The 18,095-nt window shown below is 37.5% G+C and overlaps 1 protein-coding gene across 5 annotated transcripts in view; it reads left to right on the top strand.

Moving 5' to 3' along the window:
* The window catches only part of FAM114A2 (family with sequence similarity 114 member A2), a 27,989-nt gene extending 9,894 nt beyond the window's left edge, over positions 1-18,095 (top strand). For all 5 annotated transcript variants that reach the window (XM_053926294.2, XM_024577017.4, XM_053926295.2 and 2 more), the window contains exons 5-14: positions 266-357; positions 1,505-1,639; positions 2,370-2,528; positions 3,136-3,259; positions 7,517-7,596; positions 10,959-11,081; positions 11,551-11,690; positions 13,492-13,564; positions 15,584-15,637; positions 17,493-18,095. In XM_053926294.2, the coding sequence (XP_053782269.1) occupies positions 266-357; positions 1,505-1,639; positions 2,370-2,528; positions 3,136-3,259; positions 7,517-7,596; positions 10,959-11,081; positions 11,551-11,690; positions 13,492-13,564; positions 15,584-15,637; positions 17,493-17,594 (1,082 nt within the window). In that variant the 3' untranslated portion in view covers positions 17,595-18,095. The remainder of the gene's footprint in view (positions 1-265; positions 358-1,504; positions 1,640-2,369; positions 2,529-3,135; positions 3,260-7,516; positions 7,597-10,958; positions 11,082-11,550; positions 11,691-13,491; positions 13,565-15,583; positions 15,638-17,492) is intronic.

The following is an 18,095-nucleotide window of genomic DNA, read 5'->3' as shown; positions in this document are numbered from 1 at the left end:
AACCACACAGTATAAACCTGTTGTGATATATATATATATATCAGTTGTTTGTTCAAAAGACTGGATTTTATTTCTGAAATGAAAATGAAAAAAGGCTATTTTACCTTTTATTTTAAAACAGGCAAATAGTTTAACAAAACAAAAAAGGCTAATACCTTGTATGTGGGAAGTAGGGTCTAGTTTTTAAAAAATTCACATAAGTGCTACAAAGCAAAACTATTTATGAACCATCTCTTCATGTCTACATATCTCCTCCCTCCTGTAGGGGAGACAAATGCCAAAGAGAATGAAAACTCCTCCCCAGTGACTGGACCGTTTGGTGTATTCTCGACCATCTCGACTGCTGTTCAGAGCACAGTGAGTATAAAGTACACGGTGTCCTTCTCTGTTCCATGATTACACTGGGTTTCTGTCCCTCCGTCTTCCTTGAAAAGCCGTGGGGACTAACTACTCTTACGGCATTCCAAATCACTGAAGACCAGTTGCCTTGATTTTAGGGATAGAGTGAGAACTACTTGAAAACTTTCTTTAAAGGAGAGAGCAGGAGGTGAAATGTAACAGAGAGGCAGTGTACGTAATATTTTATGGACTAGGGGTTCTTACTTTCGTGGCCATAGAAAACTGCTTTAAGAAAATATTTTCCTCATAACTGCATCTTTTAGGCAAAGGGGAAATAATATATTTATGATGGATACTTGTAAAACTATATATGACTAGAAACATTTTTTAAAGGATAATATAAGTATCTTTCCAATATGAGGATAGATAGCTAGTACTTTCAAATTTTACCTTTTTATTGAAGTATAACACATTTGCAGACAAGTGAAGTCCTAAGTGTTCAGTTTGAATTTCCACAGTGTGGGCACAGAGTAGCAAACAACATGGTGGCGTGTCACATGGCCCCCAGGCTGTCTCCCCGTCATCTGTGCCTTCTGCTCTTGCCTGTCAAGATAACCACAATCCTGACTTCTACCATCGTAGATTAATTTTGCCTGCTTCTAAACTGTACATAAATGGAATCATACAGAATGTGTGCTGTTGTATCTGGCTTCTTTCACTCAACATTGTTTGTATGATTTATCCATGGTGAAGTTTGTGTGACGTATCTATTTTCTTTGCTGTGTTCCATTGTGTGACTGTGATATTTATTCATTCTACAGTTGGTGAGTATTGGGGTAATTTCTAGTTTTTAGCTTTTTTACAAAAAGGCTGCTATGAGCATTCTTGTATGTTTTTTGATGAACCTCTGTATAAACATCTACTGAGTGTGTAACCATGTGTGGAATCGCTGGGTCACGGGACATTCATATGTTCAACCGTAGTAGATAATGACAGTTTTCCAAAGTGGTTATACCAAGTTAAATTCTCACAAACAGTGTATGATTGTTTCAGTTGCTTTATATTCTTGCCTGTACTTGGCACTGTAAGCCATTATTTTATATAGTCCAAACAGGTGGGTGTCTTTTTTCAGTATTACTGTAATGAGATTGCATGTGTTTCCTAGGGAAAGACTGTTATCAGTGGGGGTTTGGATGCCTTAGAATTCATTGGAAAAAAGACAATGGATGTAATAGCAGAAGGAGATCCTGGATTTAAAAGAACCAAGGATCTGATGAACCGGAATTCTACACTGTCTCAGGTACTGTCTTTACCTGTTTGCTTCCTCTTTCTGTTTTTTTAAAAAAATATTTATTTATTTTTAGAGAGGGGAAGGGAGGGAGGAGAGGGAGAGAAGCATCAATGTGTGGCTTCTCACAGGCCCCCTAGTGGGGGCCTGGCCCACAACCCAGACATTTGCCCTGACTGGGAATCGAACCGGTGAGCCTTTGGTTCACAGGCTGGCACGCAGTCCACTGAACCACACCAGCTGGGGCCCTGTTTCTATTTTGATCTGTATTTTTCCTGTCGTAACTTGGAACGTTGTTAGCATTTCCTTTAGGAAAGTTTTTAATGATTTTTAAATTAAGACTTTTTTTTTTGATGTGGATGGGAGAGGTGGGAGAGCTCTAAAGGTTAGAAAATTCCCTTGTTCTTTTTTTTTCCTCTGCTTTCCTTCTGACAGGAGCCTCCTGTCAGTGCAGTGTAAGATGCCAAACCCTTTCAGAGTTGTTTATTAGATTAATATTTAAACTACTTTCAGAGAAACACCTGGTTCCTTGGGTTTATTTACCCTGTCTGGAATCAAATTATGTGTAATCATTTTTTCGCTGCGGCTCCTGGGCCTATCAGATTTGAATCACAATTCCAAAGAATGGAAGGGTAGTAGGTTTATACTGTTACCCATCTCAGCTTTGCTTCTCTCGACTCTCAGAACTTACCCTCGAGCTCTCATTATTTGTTGCAGGGTAATGCCTCTATCTCTTTTTCAGGTTTTACGAGAGGCAAAGGAGAAAGAAGAGCAGGGGACCACCAATGAGGTTACTATGGAAACGGACAAGAAAACTCATTATGGGCTGCTTTTTGATGAATTTCAAGGCCTTTCACATCTAGAAGCTCTGGAGATGCTTTCCCGAGAAAGTGAAGTAAAGGTGATTCTAAACCAAAAATTTCAACTGGAATAGTCTTCAATAGTTTATTTTCTTTTTGTACAGTTAGAAGATGAAATTTCAGATGGAGCCTTGAGACTCTGAGAATACCATGCCAAAACAAACTAAAAACTAATGTTTGAACTAATTGCTAGAAACAGAATGAGTCAAGTGTTATTTCTCTAAATTTAAACAAAAAAGGGGAAATTAACAAAGAAGTCTTAATAGCACATTTGTTATTTTTTCTTCACCTTGATCTTTTGTTTTGTTTTGTTTTTTATTTTTTTTGGCTTAAATTGCCAATTTGGATACAGTTAACTGTTAGCTTTTAATTAATTCAAGACTATTTTATTTCCCCTCTATTTCTAAACCATTGTTAAGCACTAATAATTTGCAGACATTTCTGTCTTCTATTATTTTTGGAAGTACAAATTCTACCTTTCTATAATGACCAGCTTGTTGTATTAAAGTTCTTAAGGAATAATTTATGTTGGCTGGTGAGTTCATAATTTTGATTTTAATTTGATCTATAGCCTCTTCTTCATTTGAGAATGTTTTTCTTCTTCCTTTATACTCCTACAACTTATTATTTTATGTGATATTGATTCAGGTGAAATCTATCCTTAATTCTCTAAGTGGAGAAGAATTAGAAACTCTAAAACTTGAACTGGATCAACTGAAAGAAGCATTTTCCCTAGAAGAGTTCTCTGAGGAAGAGGAGGAAGAGAAAAAAGGTAATAGGAAAACCCAGCATGTGAGTGGGGAGGATCTATGTAGTGTGTTTAAATGCACTATATTGCCCTTAAAATAAATTATTTTCTCTCTGATTACACTAGCCTGATTTTACTTTTTCCATTTAGAATTTTCATGCAAATTCTCTGCAGCCTTGCCCCCCGACTAGGCATTGTTGTGAGCAGCTGGCCTTATGTGTGTGTCTCCCACCACAACCCTCTACCTGCAGACTCTGTGGCTTCTCCACAGAACAACATATTGTGACAGATTGAATGGAAAAAAGATTTAAAGACCCGTCTTTAAACTAAACATTAAAGAGTTTTGCAAAGGTCTAAAACATGGCACTTATATCACTGAAATTTTCCTTTTTTGGAAAATATAATATTCTTAAAAAATATATCAACTATTTTTAAAAGTATTATTATTTATGTTAATGAGTAGGGGTTTATTTTTATTTTAATGAATAAATACTTCAAACATTTTAGGTTTAATTTTAAAAATGATAAATGTTGATTTGATGTATAACATACATTAAAAAAGAGTCTTTGGGGCCCTGAGAAAGTTTTAAGAGTGTAAAGGGGTCCCGAGACCAAAGGTTTCAGATCTGCTGGGTTAAGTTCTCATGAACTGCTATACTTTTAGAAATGTCTCTAATTGTTTTTTTAAAATTGTGCATTATTATTTCCTTCTGTGCATTTATCTGCCCATTTTAAAATTCTCTTCACTATCATTGAGCTTGCTTCTGATTCTCTTCTCTAAACCTCATTTTCTATTTCTAATCTGTTATGAGTGGAAAACCAGGTAACTCATCTTATTTAAATCATGTGTTAAAAGCAGAGTGCTCTGAGTGATAATCTTAGGATCCTTCTTCTAACAGGAGGAAGTGAAGTTGAATGTGTGGATTCTGGACTGAGATGGATTTTTCTTTTTTGTTCCCATTTGTGTTCTGTGCTGTGTTCTAAGAAGTCAGACCGGTTGGTTATATAACATTTTGCTAAATGACATCTTAACTCTATGTCAAGAATTTTGATAAGAAATGGTTTTTGAAAGTAAGCTTTTGAAACTGTCTTGAGGTATTGAGAAGGCAATATAGCATGGTGGATGAAAGTTGGGCTTAGACCTGGGTTCAAAATCAAGATCTACCATTTACTAAGCCGTGCAACCTCGGGAAGTTACCTAACACTGGGTTTCTGTTACCTCAACTATAAGAAGAGGACGCTAATTCCTCTCAGATTATTATAAGGACTAAATGAAACATTGTACGTAATTTGTGCCACATAATAAAAACTCCACAAATGATGGCTATTATTTTCATTATTAGGATGGCATAAGTAAATACAGGGTCCAGGAGAAGTAAGGCCTGCTTGAGTGTGGTTGGTAGGGTAATAATATGGGTGTAATAATTTATAGTTTTAATTTGAACATTTACCTAAAATGTCATGTGGTGTGCTTGAGTATGATATTGTCATATTACAGAATTACATGCTTATGATTTTATAATAAAATATTTTGTAATAAAAAAGGGGCATTATTTGTGCCCCTTTTTTATTATGGACCCAGTACATAATGATCTGCATTTTAAAAGTCTCACTTAGCAGGAAACACATAAATTAATTTTGATTTGCTCAAGTTTCTTTAGTGTTCCTAACCAAGGCCTGGTGTGACAGTCCCTAGTTATTTATAAACTTAAGTTGTTTGTACATAGTGCCATTAACAGTATTTGTTCAACTTAGTCAACATCTGGCTTTGTATAGTAATTAGAAATCTTGATCTTTAAATACCATTCAGAGGAATGTAAGGGAGATTTGAAACGGATCATTTGTGTTCTATGATATTTTTCTCTTCAACCCATTTGCCCAAGATCAGGACTCTGCAAAAATGGCAGTGGAGTGCTGCATGCCCCTGTTCCTAACAGCCCTCCCCAGTGATTTTGGTTGAGAATGCAGCCTTGGTATTTAATTATATCTCAATGAACTTGATAAAGAAAGAAGTGGTGGTAGCAGAGGGGAGAGAAAACCACAGAAGCTGGTTCTGGTGATATTGGTCATCTTTATATTGATCAGCCCTTGCCCTTGCCCCTGTTTTACATACCTGATATTTCACTTTGGAAGGAGATGTCCTGGTTGGGGAGATGTTAGCCTGTCTCCTGAGTCCCTCCAAAGCACTGGCCCTGTCTCCTTTCCATCCTTACATACTTTATTCTAATGCAACAGCTGCTTTTTATGCTCAGGTCTGTGGGGAGTACACAACAGTGATCTCCAGACATTTTTTGATCAACCATTAGCAGTAAGAGTTTTTCGAGCGCTTAGACCTAATATAGCCGTATTTGAATATTTATAAATTAGACACATGCAATACTATAATAATATATTATTTACATTCTAAAGTATACCCTGAAATAGAATTTCTAAAAGAATGAGATAATGTCTGTAAATTAAAGTTTCATATTTTTCCCCCTGCACTCTATTGGATTATTTGGTGAACCCATTTGAGTGCATGTATCCTAGTGTGGATTCAGATTCATCCCTTGCACTCACATAATTTTGACCTTAGCTGGGAAAACAAAATGCTTGCCCTAGAGTCAGGTTTCATACTTTTAAACAGTAAGATATGATTGGGAGTTGCTTCTATGAGTTATATCAGTTAAGGTAGTACCATTCAGTGAGATCAGCTTTTCCCAAAACCATTACACCCGGGATCACTAAGCCATTTGTTTGACTTCTCTGCCTTAACTGCCAAGAGAAGGACAAAAGAATGGCAGATGGAGAGAGAAGAGCCAAGATAGAATTTTTTTCCCTAAGGATTTTGAAGAAAAAGCTGCTATGAAGCAGTAGTAATTGGCTCTGATAAACCGTGAAGTGGTGCCTAAGAAAGACTCGTACAGATTGTTAGTGCTAGAAGGTTTCTCTGTATAAGAGTTCTCTATGCATTCTGTAGTACAGAGAAGCCTTGGGCTGAGCTTCAAAGGGGATATTGGATAGGATTTAGATGAAAAGGGTGGAAAAGGCCATTTTCTGCTATTTGTTTGTGTGTGTGTTGATTGTTTTTGATCTTGACTCACCTGTTCACATGTATGTTTCCATAGTGTGAGTATCCTGTGTTCCCCTCGTCTCCCACCAGGCTTATTCCAACAGCCTCCTTACCATCCTTTCAACATTCTGGAGTCTCTTTCCTCTTTCTTTTTATCCACCATTATTTTTCCCCTGCATTCTGGATTATTGCCTTAGCATTCCTGCCTCCCTTCCTGTTCCCCTTTCAATCTGCCTCTCTCCCCCAGGAGCCAAAGTTGACCTTTCTGAAATTTAAATTGGATATATCTGTCTAGTTTAAAGTCATTCAGTGACTCCTCATTCCCTTAATTAAAAGTTTGAGTTCTTCAGCATGGTTTTTAAGGCCCCATATTACCTGGATCCTGCTTACCCTCCTAGCTTCACTTTACCCCTGTTCTTTCTCTTAAGATATTCCCAAGCCCTGGCTGGTGTGGCTCAGTGGATTGAATGCTGGCTTGCGAACCAAAGGATCGATGGTTTGATTCCCAGTCAGGGCATATGCCTGGGTTGTGGGCCAGGCCCCCAGTAGGGGCACGTGAGAGGCAACCACACATTGAAGTTTTCCTCTTTCTCCCACCCTCCCCATCTGTTTAAAAGTAAATAAATAAAGTCTTTAAAAAAAAAAAAAGATACTCCCAACCATATTAAATGTCTAACCATGCTTTCTTTTACCTTGGATCTTTGTACTTGTTTTCTATACCTGAGACTCTTTCCATTCTCCTAACTAAACTTGTACTCATTTTTTTTGTCCCAATTTAGAAGTTATATTAGGACACTTCCTTAGAAGCACATGCATAGTAGTTACTTAGGACTCTGCCTTCACTAGTTGTCCATTTATACTTCTAGAATGTAATACAAAGAGCACAGGATTTGAACTGGGGGTAGAAAGGCCAAAATTTGACTCTTAATTTGTTATAAGATTTATGGGAAATAATTAACATCTTCAAACTCTAGTTTCTTCATCTCAAAAATGGGATAATAACACATGTTTTATAAGTCCATTACAAGAATTAATTGATATACTTATCAGAATTCTGTAAGCACTAAAGCAATGTGCTCATTATTACTGCTATTATTATACCGTTATTAATACTACTGCTACTACCATTCCTCTTCTTTTCCTCTTCTTGCCCCACCCTTCCTGTCCCCACTATCCTTACTCACCCGTCTTTCTACAGAGTTTTATATGGGACTTTTCTCCTTTTTTAGGGGATGAAGACTTTACCAAAGAGATAACAGAGCTATTTTCCCAGCTTCACGTCTCCTCCAAACCAGAGAAACTTGCCAGGGTAAGTGATTACTTCTTGGTGATTTTCTTTCTTTTTCGTTTTTTACTTGCATGGATTTAGTGGATACGGAAGGTAAGATTGTAAATTCCTGGCAAGGATGTCACCAAAATCGAGGGTATATTCTGAGTTTCATACCTCCTGCCTGCTTCCTGCTCTCACAGGTTAGCATGTTGAACTCACATCCACACCCCTTCCCATTCTCCTGGAACACACACATGTACCATCCTCACCTGTTTTTATTTGGAGTGCTTTGGTTGTCTGAAAGTTTAAATTAGGTCACAGAGTTGGTCAGCTAAAGTTAGCAGTGCTCACCAGCCTTCATGATACCAACGGGCCAGCCTCTGTTGAGGTTTTAACTGTTTGCAGCACTCTGAACGTTTCAGAGAACATTTCAGGATTGTGGCCCCAGCCCTTAGGAAGCTAGAGTTTGTCATTTCCTAGAGCCCAAGGACTCAGGTAATGACCATTTATCTTGTGGAAATAAGAGAGTCCTGTGGCCTGGGCCTTGGTCTTAGGTGGTGGCACCTGAACTGTCTTTACACATTTGGAACTCAGAGGGACTTTAGGCAAAGCCTTTTTCCAGAGCAGCACCCACATAGTATATATGCCAGTGTCAGCTAATGGGACACTATTAACTGGATCTTGGACTGCTTGTTGCCTCTTCACCCTCCTCTCCCGATCTCCAGAAACATTTTGTGACCAGTTAACACCAGGTTTCCATTGCTTCCTAGCCAGGGACAGCTGGTAGCCTCATGTTAAAGGCTTAGCCCCAATGCTATATCTGTAATGAAAACTGTGATCCCTTCAGTTCTCAGTTGGAATATTCTCAAAGGCTTCTCTGGATGCCTGTTGCCTGGTTACATCTCTGAACACATTCTGTCTATAAGTTACTCAAGTGGATGCCTTCATTTAATTATAATAAACATTTCCTTCGAAACCAGGGCTCTCTAAGTTGCAAATGACAGAAACTCAAGTCAGACTGGCTTAAGAAAAAAGGGGCATTTATTAGCTCAAAAATCTAAAATCAAGGGGAAAGACTAGCTTCAGGCATGGCTCTCCACCCAGAAGCCTGTCCGTCTCCATTTCTTGACCTGCTTTCTTGTTCGGCTTCGTTCTTAGGGAGGCTTTTCCACATGTCCGTAAGATGACTACTGAAAGCCTCAGGGTAACTTTCTCCATTGAGTAACTGCAACAGAAAGAAGATTTCCCCTTCCCAGTAATTTTATCAGATGTCCTCAGGCTGATGCCCATTCACCTGTCTTAGGTCACTTTTTCATCCATGAACTAATAATCACTAGGCTGGGGATTGCTATTGTTAGTAGCTAAACCTGAATTGTTTGTCAATGCTTGGAGCCAGAGGATGGAAGCAACCCCACCCATACCACATGAGCTGAGAAAAATGTAGAGCCTACTACCAAAAGAAAGGGGATGTGGAAGCTGGTTAGGTAAGAAGAGTACATGTTCTCTGCAGTGTGCCAGGCACTGGGTGTGCATATCCAACTAAGACCCTCTACCACTATTCTCTAGTAATGTAGTTTATTAAGGAGATAGTCCCATGGTAAATTTCCATGTATTTTAGTAAGTACTGAAGAAGGGATGCTCAGAGGACTGTGGACATATAAAGAAGAGTTGTTTAGATGGCCAGTCTCCTGGAAGGCCCTTGAATGTTACCTGAAAGAGATGATGTTTGAGTTGGAGGGACTGAGCAAAAAGGAAAAAGGACTCATGGACATGGACAACAATGTGGTGATTGCTGCAGGGAGGAGGGTATAAGGGGACTAAATAGTAATGGAAAAAAAATACAATAAAGATTAAATTAAAAAAAATAAAGAAAATTAAGAGCTATCCTAATTTAGGGGGAAAAATATAATGGGAAGGACATTCTGGACCAAGAGGATAGGTGAACAAAGAACAGACACATTATAGGCCGTTACTATCGGATCATCAGTGGAAAGTGGTGAGAGATGAAGCTGGAGATGCAGGGTTTAAAATCATGTGAAAGAGTGTGATCTAGTTGATGGGGAGCCGTTTGGTGAAGGGAAGAGGAATGATCAACTCTGGGCTTAGGTAGAATCACTGGCAGCATTGTGGAAGATGGATTTAAGATGAACCAGATCAGAAGCAGGGAGACCAATCAGAGTGCTGTTGCCCCAAAGTAGATCTGCATTTAAGTGGTAATAGAGAGAAAGAGGAGGGGCTGATTGGAGAAGTATGTAGAGTAAAATCAGATCATCTTGGTGACTGATGGGAAGGAAAGAATTTGAATGGCTCACATATGTTGGCTTGGGTGACTGGTATATGTTTGTTCCTCTAAAGTTCTGGGGAATAAATGAGGATTAAAAACTTTGGGAGAGAAAGGCAGTTCAAATCTTGTACATGTTATATGGGAGATGCCTGTAGAATATCCTGAAACATAGGTCCAGCAGGCTGTTGGAATATGTTGTTTTCAGGAGAGGTCAGTGCTGGAATTGAGGACTTAGGAGTCAGCAGCAAGGAAGGAACAGTCAAAATCACTGCAGTAGGGTGGGTGGAGAGGAGGATTAGGGTGAGACGAGAGCCAAGTCCAGGGCTTCAGGTAACACTGGTGGTTAAGGGACTGCCAAAGGAAGTCAGTACATACAAGGGACTGAGGAGGAAGGCTCATAAGGGTGGGGGGAGAACCAGAAGATAGTAGTATTACAAAAGTTAAGGAAAACTGGAAATATCCCAAAGGTCCATCATCAGAATGGGTAAATTGTGGTGTACGTGTAAAATGAAATACTATACAGCAGTAAATAAGAATGAACTGCTGATGCATGCAACAATTATGTGGATAAATCTAACAGGCAGTATGTTTTGCGTAAGAAACCAGATGCCAATTAGAACATACTTATGATTCCATTTACATGCATTTTAAGGAGGTAAAATTAATTTATAATGAGACAGAAGGGTGGTTACTTTCGGGTGGGGCGAGGTAGACTCCCTGTGCTTTGAGCAGTACTGACTGACTAGTAAGGGGTTTGGGGGATCTGCTAGGATGATGGAAATGTTTTTTATCTTGATCTAGGTCACAGATGCGTAGCCATGTACACATGTAAACAGTTCTTGAGTTGTGCTGTGAAGATTTGTGCACTTTTTACTGTGTGTAAGTTATATCTCGGTTTTAAAAAACGCAAAAGGATTAGAGAATTCAAGAAGTCGTGAGTGCGTGGCAGTGTGAAGTGTTGGAGAGAGATCTAGGAAGTTAAGTACTGAAAACTGGATGTTATTAACAAAAGGACCGGATTTCACAATGCCAACATGTTTGTTCTTGGTCAGTGCACAGTAATCTTGGTGAGCTGAATTGAATTGTTGATGAGCAGTAATCATTTTTTTCTATTCAGGCAAGAAATACAGCCTATGAATGGATCAGGACATCTCTGGAGAAGCCATTAGAAGAGAAGGAAGAAGGAGAAAAACAGTTGGAAGGAGAAAAAACTGAACAAATCAATAAAAATTCAATAGAGGTAACCAAAGCAATTAAGGTTTTTGTTTTTTTCCCTCTTTTTAAAGTTTTGGGATATTGCAGTCAGGGGACCTAAAGCGCTCTGCATTTTGTTGCTCTGCCATCCATGATTTCTACCTTGTCTTCCAAGATTGTATCACCTTAGTTCCAGACTCTAGGGTGGAAAGAAGGAGTGAAAAAAAAGAGGCAGAGGGTACATGTGTGGTGCCCTGAGGCTTTCCAGAAGCTGCCACAAGACGCTTTAAATCTTTTGGCGAAAACTTAGTCACATTGTCACACCTGACTTCAGGGCAGCCTCTGTTTTTGCAGCTGTGAGTCCAGATGTAAAGTTACATTACTACTATAGAAGAAAAAGTTTACCGAAGGGTTTCAAGACACTGAATCCTTCAGTATCAGAGAAACAAGGTGGTGTCATTTCCTCCAAGATTAAAAAAAAAAACACCTGTGCTTTGCTTTGTTTTGCCATCCAGGATATCCATGCATTTGCAATCCGGAGCCTAGCAGAACTGACTGCCTGCTCAATTGAACTGTTTCACAAAACAGCAGCTCTGGTTCTACATGGCCGGAAACAGGAAGTGACAGCTGTAGAAAGGAGCAGAACCCTTTCCCAGTACGTAATAAGTATCCCTCTAAATGTTGCAAATTGCTGAAAGAGTTTTCTTGGCTTATTTCCAATGTTTTAGAAACTTTCATTTTAACAAGATATGATACTATTCACACTGTATCTTTCACATATTAGATGTTTGCTCATTTTGAGTTTTAGTTAGTATGTAGCCAAATATGGTATTTCTTTTTACTGAGCCATAAGTCTACATTGTAATTCTTCCCTTTTTATTAACTACTTTTTACTTTGAAAATTAGTTCTTCTCAGATTATTAGCCTTAATAGGAATAGAATTTTATGTAAGTAAAAGCAGAAAAGAGTTCTAAGAATCTCAGTTCTCGATAATTAAGTTACTGAGTGCTAAGTATATGCCAGGCACCATGCTAAGACATTCATATGTATCATTTCTAATTTTTATAACAACCCTAAATTATCAGTAAAGCTTTAAACGTGAGTACAGACTTAAGAGAAGTAATCTGCCCAGGTTATGCAGACTAGGAGTTAACCCCCTTTTTTCCCACTATATTGGTGATTTAACAAAAATTTCAAAAATATCCCTGGCTGGTGTAGCTCAGCGGATTGAGTGCCGGCCTGTGAATCAAAGGGTTGCTGGTTCGATTCCCAGGCAGGGCACATGCCTGGGTTGCAGGCCATGTTCCCAGTGTGGGGTGTGTGAGAGGCGACCACTCATTGATGTTTCTCTCCTTCTCTCTCTCCCTCCCTTCCCCTGTCTAAAAATAATAAAAAAATTCAAAAATAATAAAATTTATGTAGTCAAAGCAGGGAAAAGGAGAGCTATTACTTTCAAATAAATCTCTTAATCAAATAAAGAGAATTTTCACTGGAAAGACGTGTGAGAGAGTGTCTACTATGCTGCAATTGGGAGGGGCCTTTGATGTCCTCCAGGCCTCTTTTTCACCTGCAGTTTTGATGCCCCTCTGTAACATCCCACAAAGAGAGGCCTGGCTTTGTCTTGAACACCCTGAGGATGGGGGACTCAGAACCCCAGAGCAGCCTGTTCTGTGGAAAAATGGCTATTGCTTCTGCTTGGAATGCTCTGCCAGTCGTGACACATTCCCTCACTGAATCCAGATTTCCACTCAGTGCTGCTTCCTTTCTCCACCCAGTCTAAACTAGTGTCTTCTACTATTTTCTAACCCTTCACTTGCTTTACTTTCTTAGCTCATATCACCACCTAGTGTATATGTGTGTGTGTATAGATATATGGATGTGTGCATGTTTATATGTATAATATACATGTGTGTATATAAACATACACACATCCATTCATCTATATATAAGTATATAGTCTTCCCCTTAATTAGCAAGTGAGTTAGAATCCATGAAAATTGGGGCTTTGCTTATTTACTGATCCACCCCCAGGACTTAGAGTCTGGTACAAAGAAGACTTTCAAAAAATATTTGTTGAATGAATGCATATTTTAACTATATGTCTAAATGGAATGTAGGATCTTTTAAGCATCATCTTGTCTCCTTAAAATGTATTTTAGTTATTTTCTTTGATTTAACTTGGAAGTAGATTACTTTGTAGAGGATTTTGTAGAAAAGTGTTTTTCCAAGGAGAGAACCTCCTCTTCCTGCTGCGTGAATGTTTACTCACATGGGTCCCCAAATACATTAGGCAGCTGACTTAGGCATATTTACTCCCTTTGAAAGCCTTCTTCTTCACATTTAGTTCCAGGAGTGATTTGTTTTCTTCTGGCAGTTGTTAAATATAGCTTATTAAAACACAGAGAGAAAGAAAAACAAAAAAGGAACCCTCCTGACATTTCTCCCTTCTTTTCTAGGATGACAGTTGTGCTATGTAAAGAGCTGTCCTCTCTGTCTAAAGAGTTTACCACTTGCCTAACAACTGCTGGGGTAAGGGTTCACACCTGCTATTGGGCGAATGTCTGTTTTGTTTTGTTTTTTTAAAACAGCCTTATTAAGATACAGTTTACATGCCCTAACACTTGCCCATTTCAAGTGTACAATTCAGTGGTTTTATAATGTATTTATAAAATTGTGCAACCATTACCATAATTAATTTTAGACTATTTTCATCATTTCCCAGAAAACTTTATACTATTAGCAGTCATTCCCTTCCCCTCCATATTCTTCTATCCCTAAGAAACACTAATCTACTTTCTGTCGATAGATTTGCCTATTCTGGATATTTAATATAAATGGGATTATACAATATATAGTATTTTGTATCTGGTTTCTTCACTTAACACAATGTTCTTGAGGTTCACCCACATTGTGTCAATTTTTATTATCAAAAAATATTGTATTTTATGGACATATACCATATCTCTATATGTATCCTTATGCCAGTACCATATTGTTTTGATTAGCGTAGCTTTGTAATTGGTTTTAAAATCAAGAAGTATAAGTCTTCCAACTTGGTTCTTCTTTTTCAAGATTATTTTTGTATTTGGGCCCAATGGTTTTCTATATGAATTTTAGGATTAGCTTGTTTATGTCTGATTTTTGCAACTCATTTTTGTTCTCTCCTTTTTTGAAGTCTACAGTATATTTTGTGCTCTTCTCTGAGACTGGTATTAGAAAGGAATCCTTGACAAAATAAGAACCCCGAAGTTCGACTCTAGTTTTAAGGACTGGCACCTCTCATATTTTGCAGATGCTAGCCAGTAGGACAGTTGTAGTTAAAGCTGAAGTTGTTTTTTTTTAAGGAATTACAAAAATTTATTGAGGGTGTATGAACTATGGAAGATGATTCAGAAATCAGTAATCATGAATTAGGATAAAATGAAGGGCATTTTAAATGAGCAAATAAAAATTACTTTGTAGTAAATTCAGCTCATGATACAGAGAACAGATTGGTGCTTGCCAGATGTCGGGGGTGCAGGTGGGCAAAGTGTGTGAAGACAGTCAAAAGGTACAAACTTCATTTGTAAAATAGGTCATGGGGGTGCAATGTGTAACATGGTGACTATAGTTAATAATGCTGTCTTGTGTATTTGAAAGTCGTGGAGAGTAGATCTTAAAAGTTCTCATCACAAGAAAATTTTTTTTTTTACCTAAACTTATTGTGGTGATCATTTTATAGTATTTGCAAATGTCAAATCATTATGTCGAACATCTTAAACTACTCCTATACTGTTACATGTCAATTATACCTCAATTAAAGTAAAAATTGCTTTATAGTAAGTATATATAAGTGTCACTGTGGCAGCAGTTGTTCTGAGTCCTTAACTTTATTTTGGTTAAGAGTATGGCCCACATTTAATTCCTTTACTTTTGTATTCAGATTATACCTTACAGATATAATGGAATGATAGAGCTTCTCTTTTCCTCTTATATTTTCTTTAAAAGAGATCTTGGTTTCCTGAAGTTAATCTTTTGAGGCCAAATCTTTCCATATGTTTCATAAAGGTACTTTAACCCAATAAGTCAGCTGTAAGTGCTAACACATGCGAGTAATAAATTTGCATTATTTTCATGGTTTTCAAACAGCCATCTTAAAAACCATTGAGTATTTTGAGCACGTTTCATATCTGCATATTTTGTTTTAAAATTTTTCTGAAGTTTTTTTGTTAGATGTCCCATGTCTACCCCCTCTTCCAAAATGAAAATACTTCTTAAAATCAATAAAAAATTACAAAGGTGTACATTTCTCAATTTGGATAGCACAGAAAGATAAAAGGAAATTTAAAGCACTTCCAGAGATGACATTTTGCTCTCTCAGGCCAGACTTTTTCTATGCTTACATTTATGTATGGGTGTGTGTATATGTTGTGTACATTTATGTATGGGTGTGTGTATATGTTGTGTGAGTGCATGCGTGTGTACACAGGTGTTTCACAGTGGGATCATACCATGTTTATTGTTTTTTTAATCTGCTGTGAGTATTTACCACTTTATCCTTTATTCTAGGTCAAAGAAAAGGCAGATGTCCTTAATCCATTAATTACTGCAGTATTTCTAGAGGTTAGTAGTAATTGTTTTTAAGTCTGTAACTTCTGGGCATTTTGTATTAACTCTTCTTACGTCTTTATTTTTTGGCTTTTTTGTTTTTTTTTCATGAGATTGGTAGGTTAGCCATATTGATGCATATATGACCAAAATAGTGTGTATCTGATGAATATTCCCTGCTCATTAATTACAAAATATAAAAGATGAAGCTGCTGGGTAAAGTACACAGGAAAAAGTAGTACTGTAAGTTATCATACTTCATACTAGTACTTTGCAGTTAATGGACCACTCTCAGTAACAAAACACCTTCTGGAGACCAGTGGGTAAATATGAAGGGTTGAAAACTAAAAATAGGCAAGCATTCCTTCTTAAAGAACTAAGGTTTATGAGAGATTTATTAAAATGAAACAAAATAGTTTGTTGTTTTTCTTGCCAAGAAATTTGCTTTGTTTTGTCAAAGGGGTAACCGTGATTACATAATCCTTAGTCCATTAGCTATGAGGAGGTGGGTTGTTTAAATCCATGAAAAAGGGGGTTCAAGAGGAGCCCACAATGGATTATATTGCTTCCATAGGTGATACTCTCTGGATTCCATGTTTTAAGAACTCTATCTTATAAATTAATTGTGCGAACAATTTAGATGTTTGATGATTTAAAACATTTATGTAAGTCCAGGGGTAGGGAGAAAATATATTTGATAATTGGTTAGTTTTTTAATATGAATTGAAAAAGATTTTTTTTTTTTGCTTTTGGACTGTTACTTTAGTTTTAAATTATTTTAAAGTCACCACCAATGAAATATCTTTAATTCTTTTAACTGCACAATTTACTTTGAATAGTCAGGGAGATTATTCTGATCGCTTAAACAATTTTTTTAAAAGTAAGTTTGTGATTTAGTAGATGGCAGAGTAGTATAGGTGAAAGAAGTTTGCAAACCAGGAGCCCAGTCCTGCCCTGGATCTTTCCTGATTTTTGCTGTATGACCTGACCCCCAGGCATTTGCCTTCTTGGCAATCTCATTTTCTTTATTTACAAAATGAGAGAATTAACTAGAAAGTCTCTGAGGTCTCGTTTGGCTTGAAAATTTGGTTTCAAATGTCTCCCTGAAGTTTCAATAGGAGTACTTGCCATTGGTAAACTCAGAACAGGTAACTCAGTTGATACGGGTTCTCTGTTCCCATTTCGAGTTGGTTGTTCTTGCCTACAGATTTGGAACACTTGTCTTTGCAAGTATAGATTTTATCTTAATGTAATGAACTCTGTTGTTACTCTTTTGGAAGGTCAAAATTTGTCAGATATAAAAGAAGTCTGGCAAAATTCGAGCATGGTTTCATAAGGCTTGTCATAAATATGTTTGTTCTATTAGATGGAAATATATCTTTACTGTATCATCTTTGAAAGCTGTACTCCTTGTTTATACTTGTGAGCACCTGTCTCATGTTTATTGATTAAGTCCATAAAAGAGAAATGATCACAATGGGCTGGAAATGCTATTGGTGCAGGTTTTATAGGCTTGTGAAATCCTCTTTGAGTAATTGACTTAAATGCTGTGACAGGATCTTCCCAGGCAGTCAAGGAATAAATAAGCTTTGAATGCCAGAGTTGAGCAGGATGCCAAAGAATGGCTATTATTTCTGATGGACAAGTTAGACAAAAATGCTGACATTTTTGGGGTGCTTTCCTGCCATCTTAAGAGTTAGATCATTCTTTTCCCCTGTAACTTTACCAAAATGGTTAAGTCTGCCCTTATTTGCCAGGTTTCAGATTCAATTAGATTTATAAAAATTAATCTCTGTTGTTGCTGTTGTTGTCTTATGGTGTATTTTTTAAGTGACTGATTTTTTTTCTTTTTCTTTTTCAATCCCAACAGGCATCAAATAGTGCTTCCTATATTCAGGATGCCTTTCAGCTCCTCTTACCTGTGCTGGAGATCTCGCTCATTGAGAACAAGACTGAGTTGCCGGAGGAATGAGCTGTAGGGCCAGAGGCCTTTGTCAGAACGTTGAAGAACAGAGAAGATTGACCTGAGATTTGTGATGGCCGAGAAATGCCACTCTATTTTGGGTACCCTTGTAGAAGTGAGAGAGAAGAGTTATTTTAGCATGTAGAAATTCAGGCAGGATAGCAGTTTTCCAGGAAGTTTGTTGCCTTCACTGTTGGGCTGACGTATTCAGATTCTCACACTGCTCTCCCCAGTTGTTATAATTAATAAATTATTTGAAAAGAAACTTTTTAAAGAATGTTCAAAAATATTATTTCTAGGTAAAAGTTAGTGGGACATTCAGGCAAAAATATTGATCTTTCCTTTGATGGTGCAGAACACTAACAGTTTTGTCAAGGATACTATTTTGCAGCCCATAGATATTGGTTGTTAAGCAAGAGAAAAACTACTTAATTTAATCTGGAATTCATGTGCTTGATCTGTTAATGCCATGCACTTTCTTTCTTTAATAAAATCTATGGTTTTAAGACA

Source organism: Desmodus rotundus, chromosome 6, assembly GCF_022682495.2.
Source record: "Desmodus rotundus isolate HL8 chromosome 6, HLdesRot8A.1, whole genome shotgun sequence".
Classification (NCBI taxonomy): Eukaryota; Metazoa; Chordata; class Mammalia; order Chiroptera; family Phyllostomidae; genus Desmodus; species Desmodus rotundus.
The sequence above is the reverse complement of the archived record's forward strand: the minus strand, read 5'-3'. Positions and strand labels throughout refer to the sequence as shown.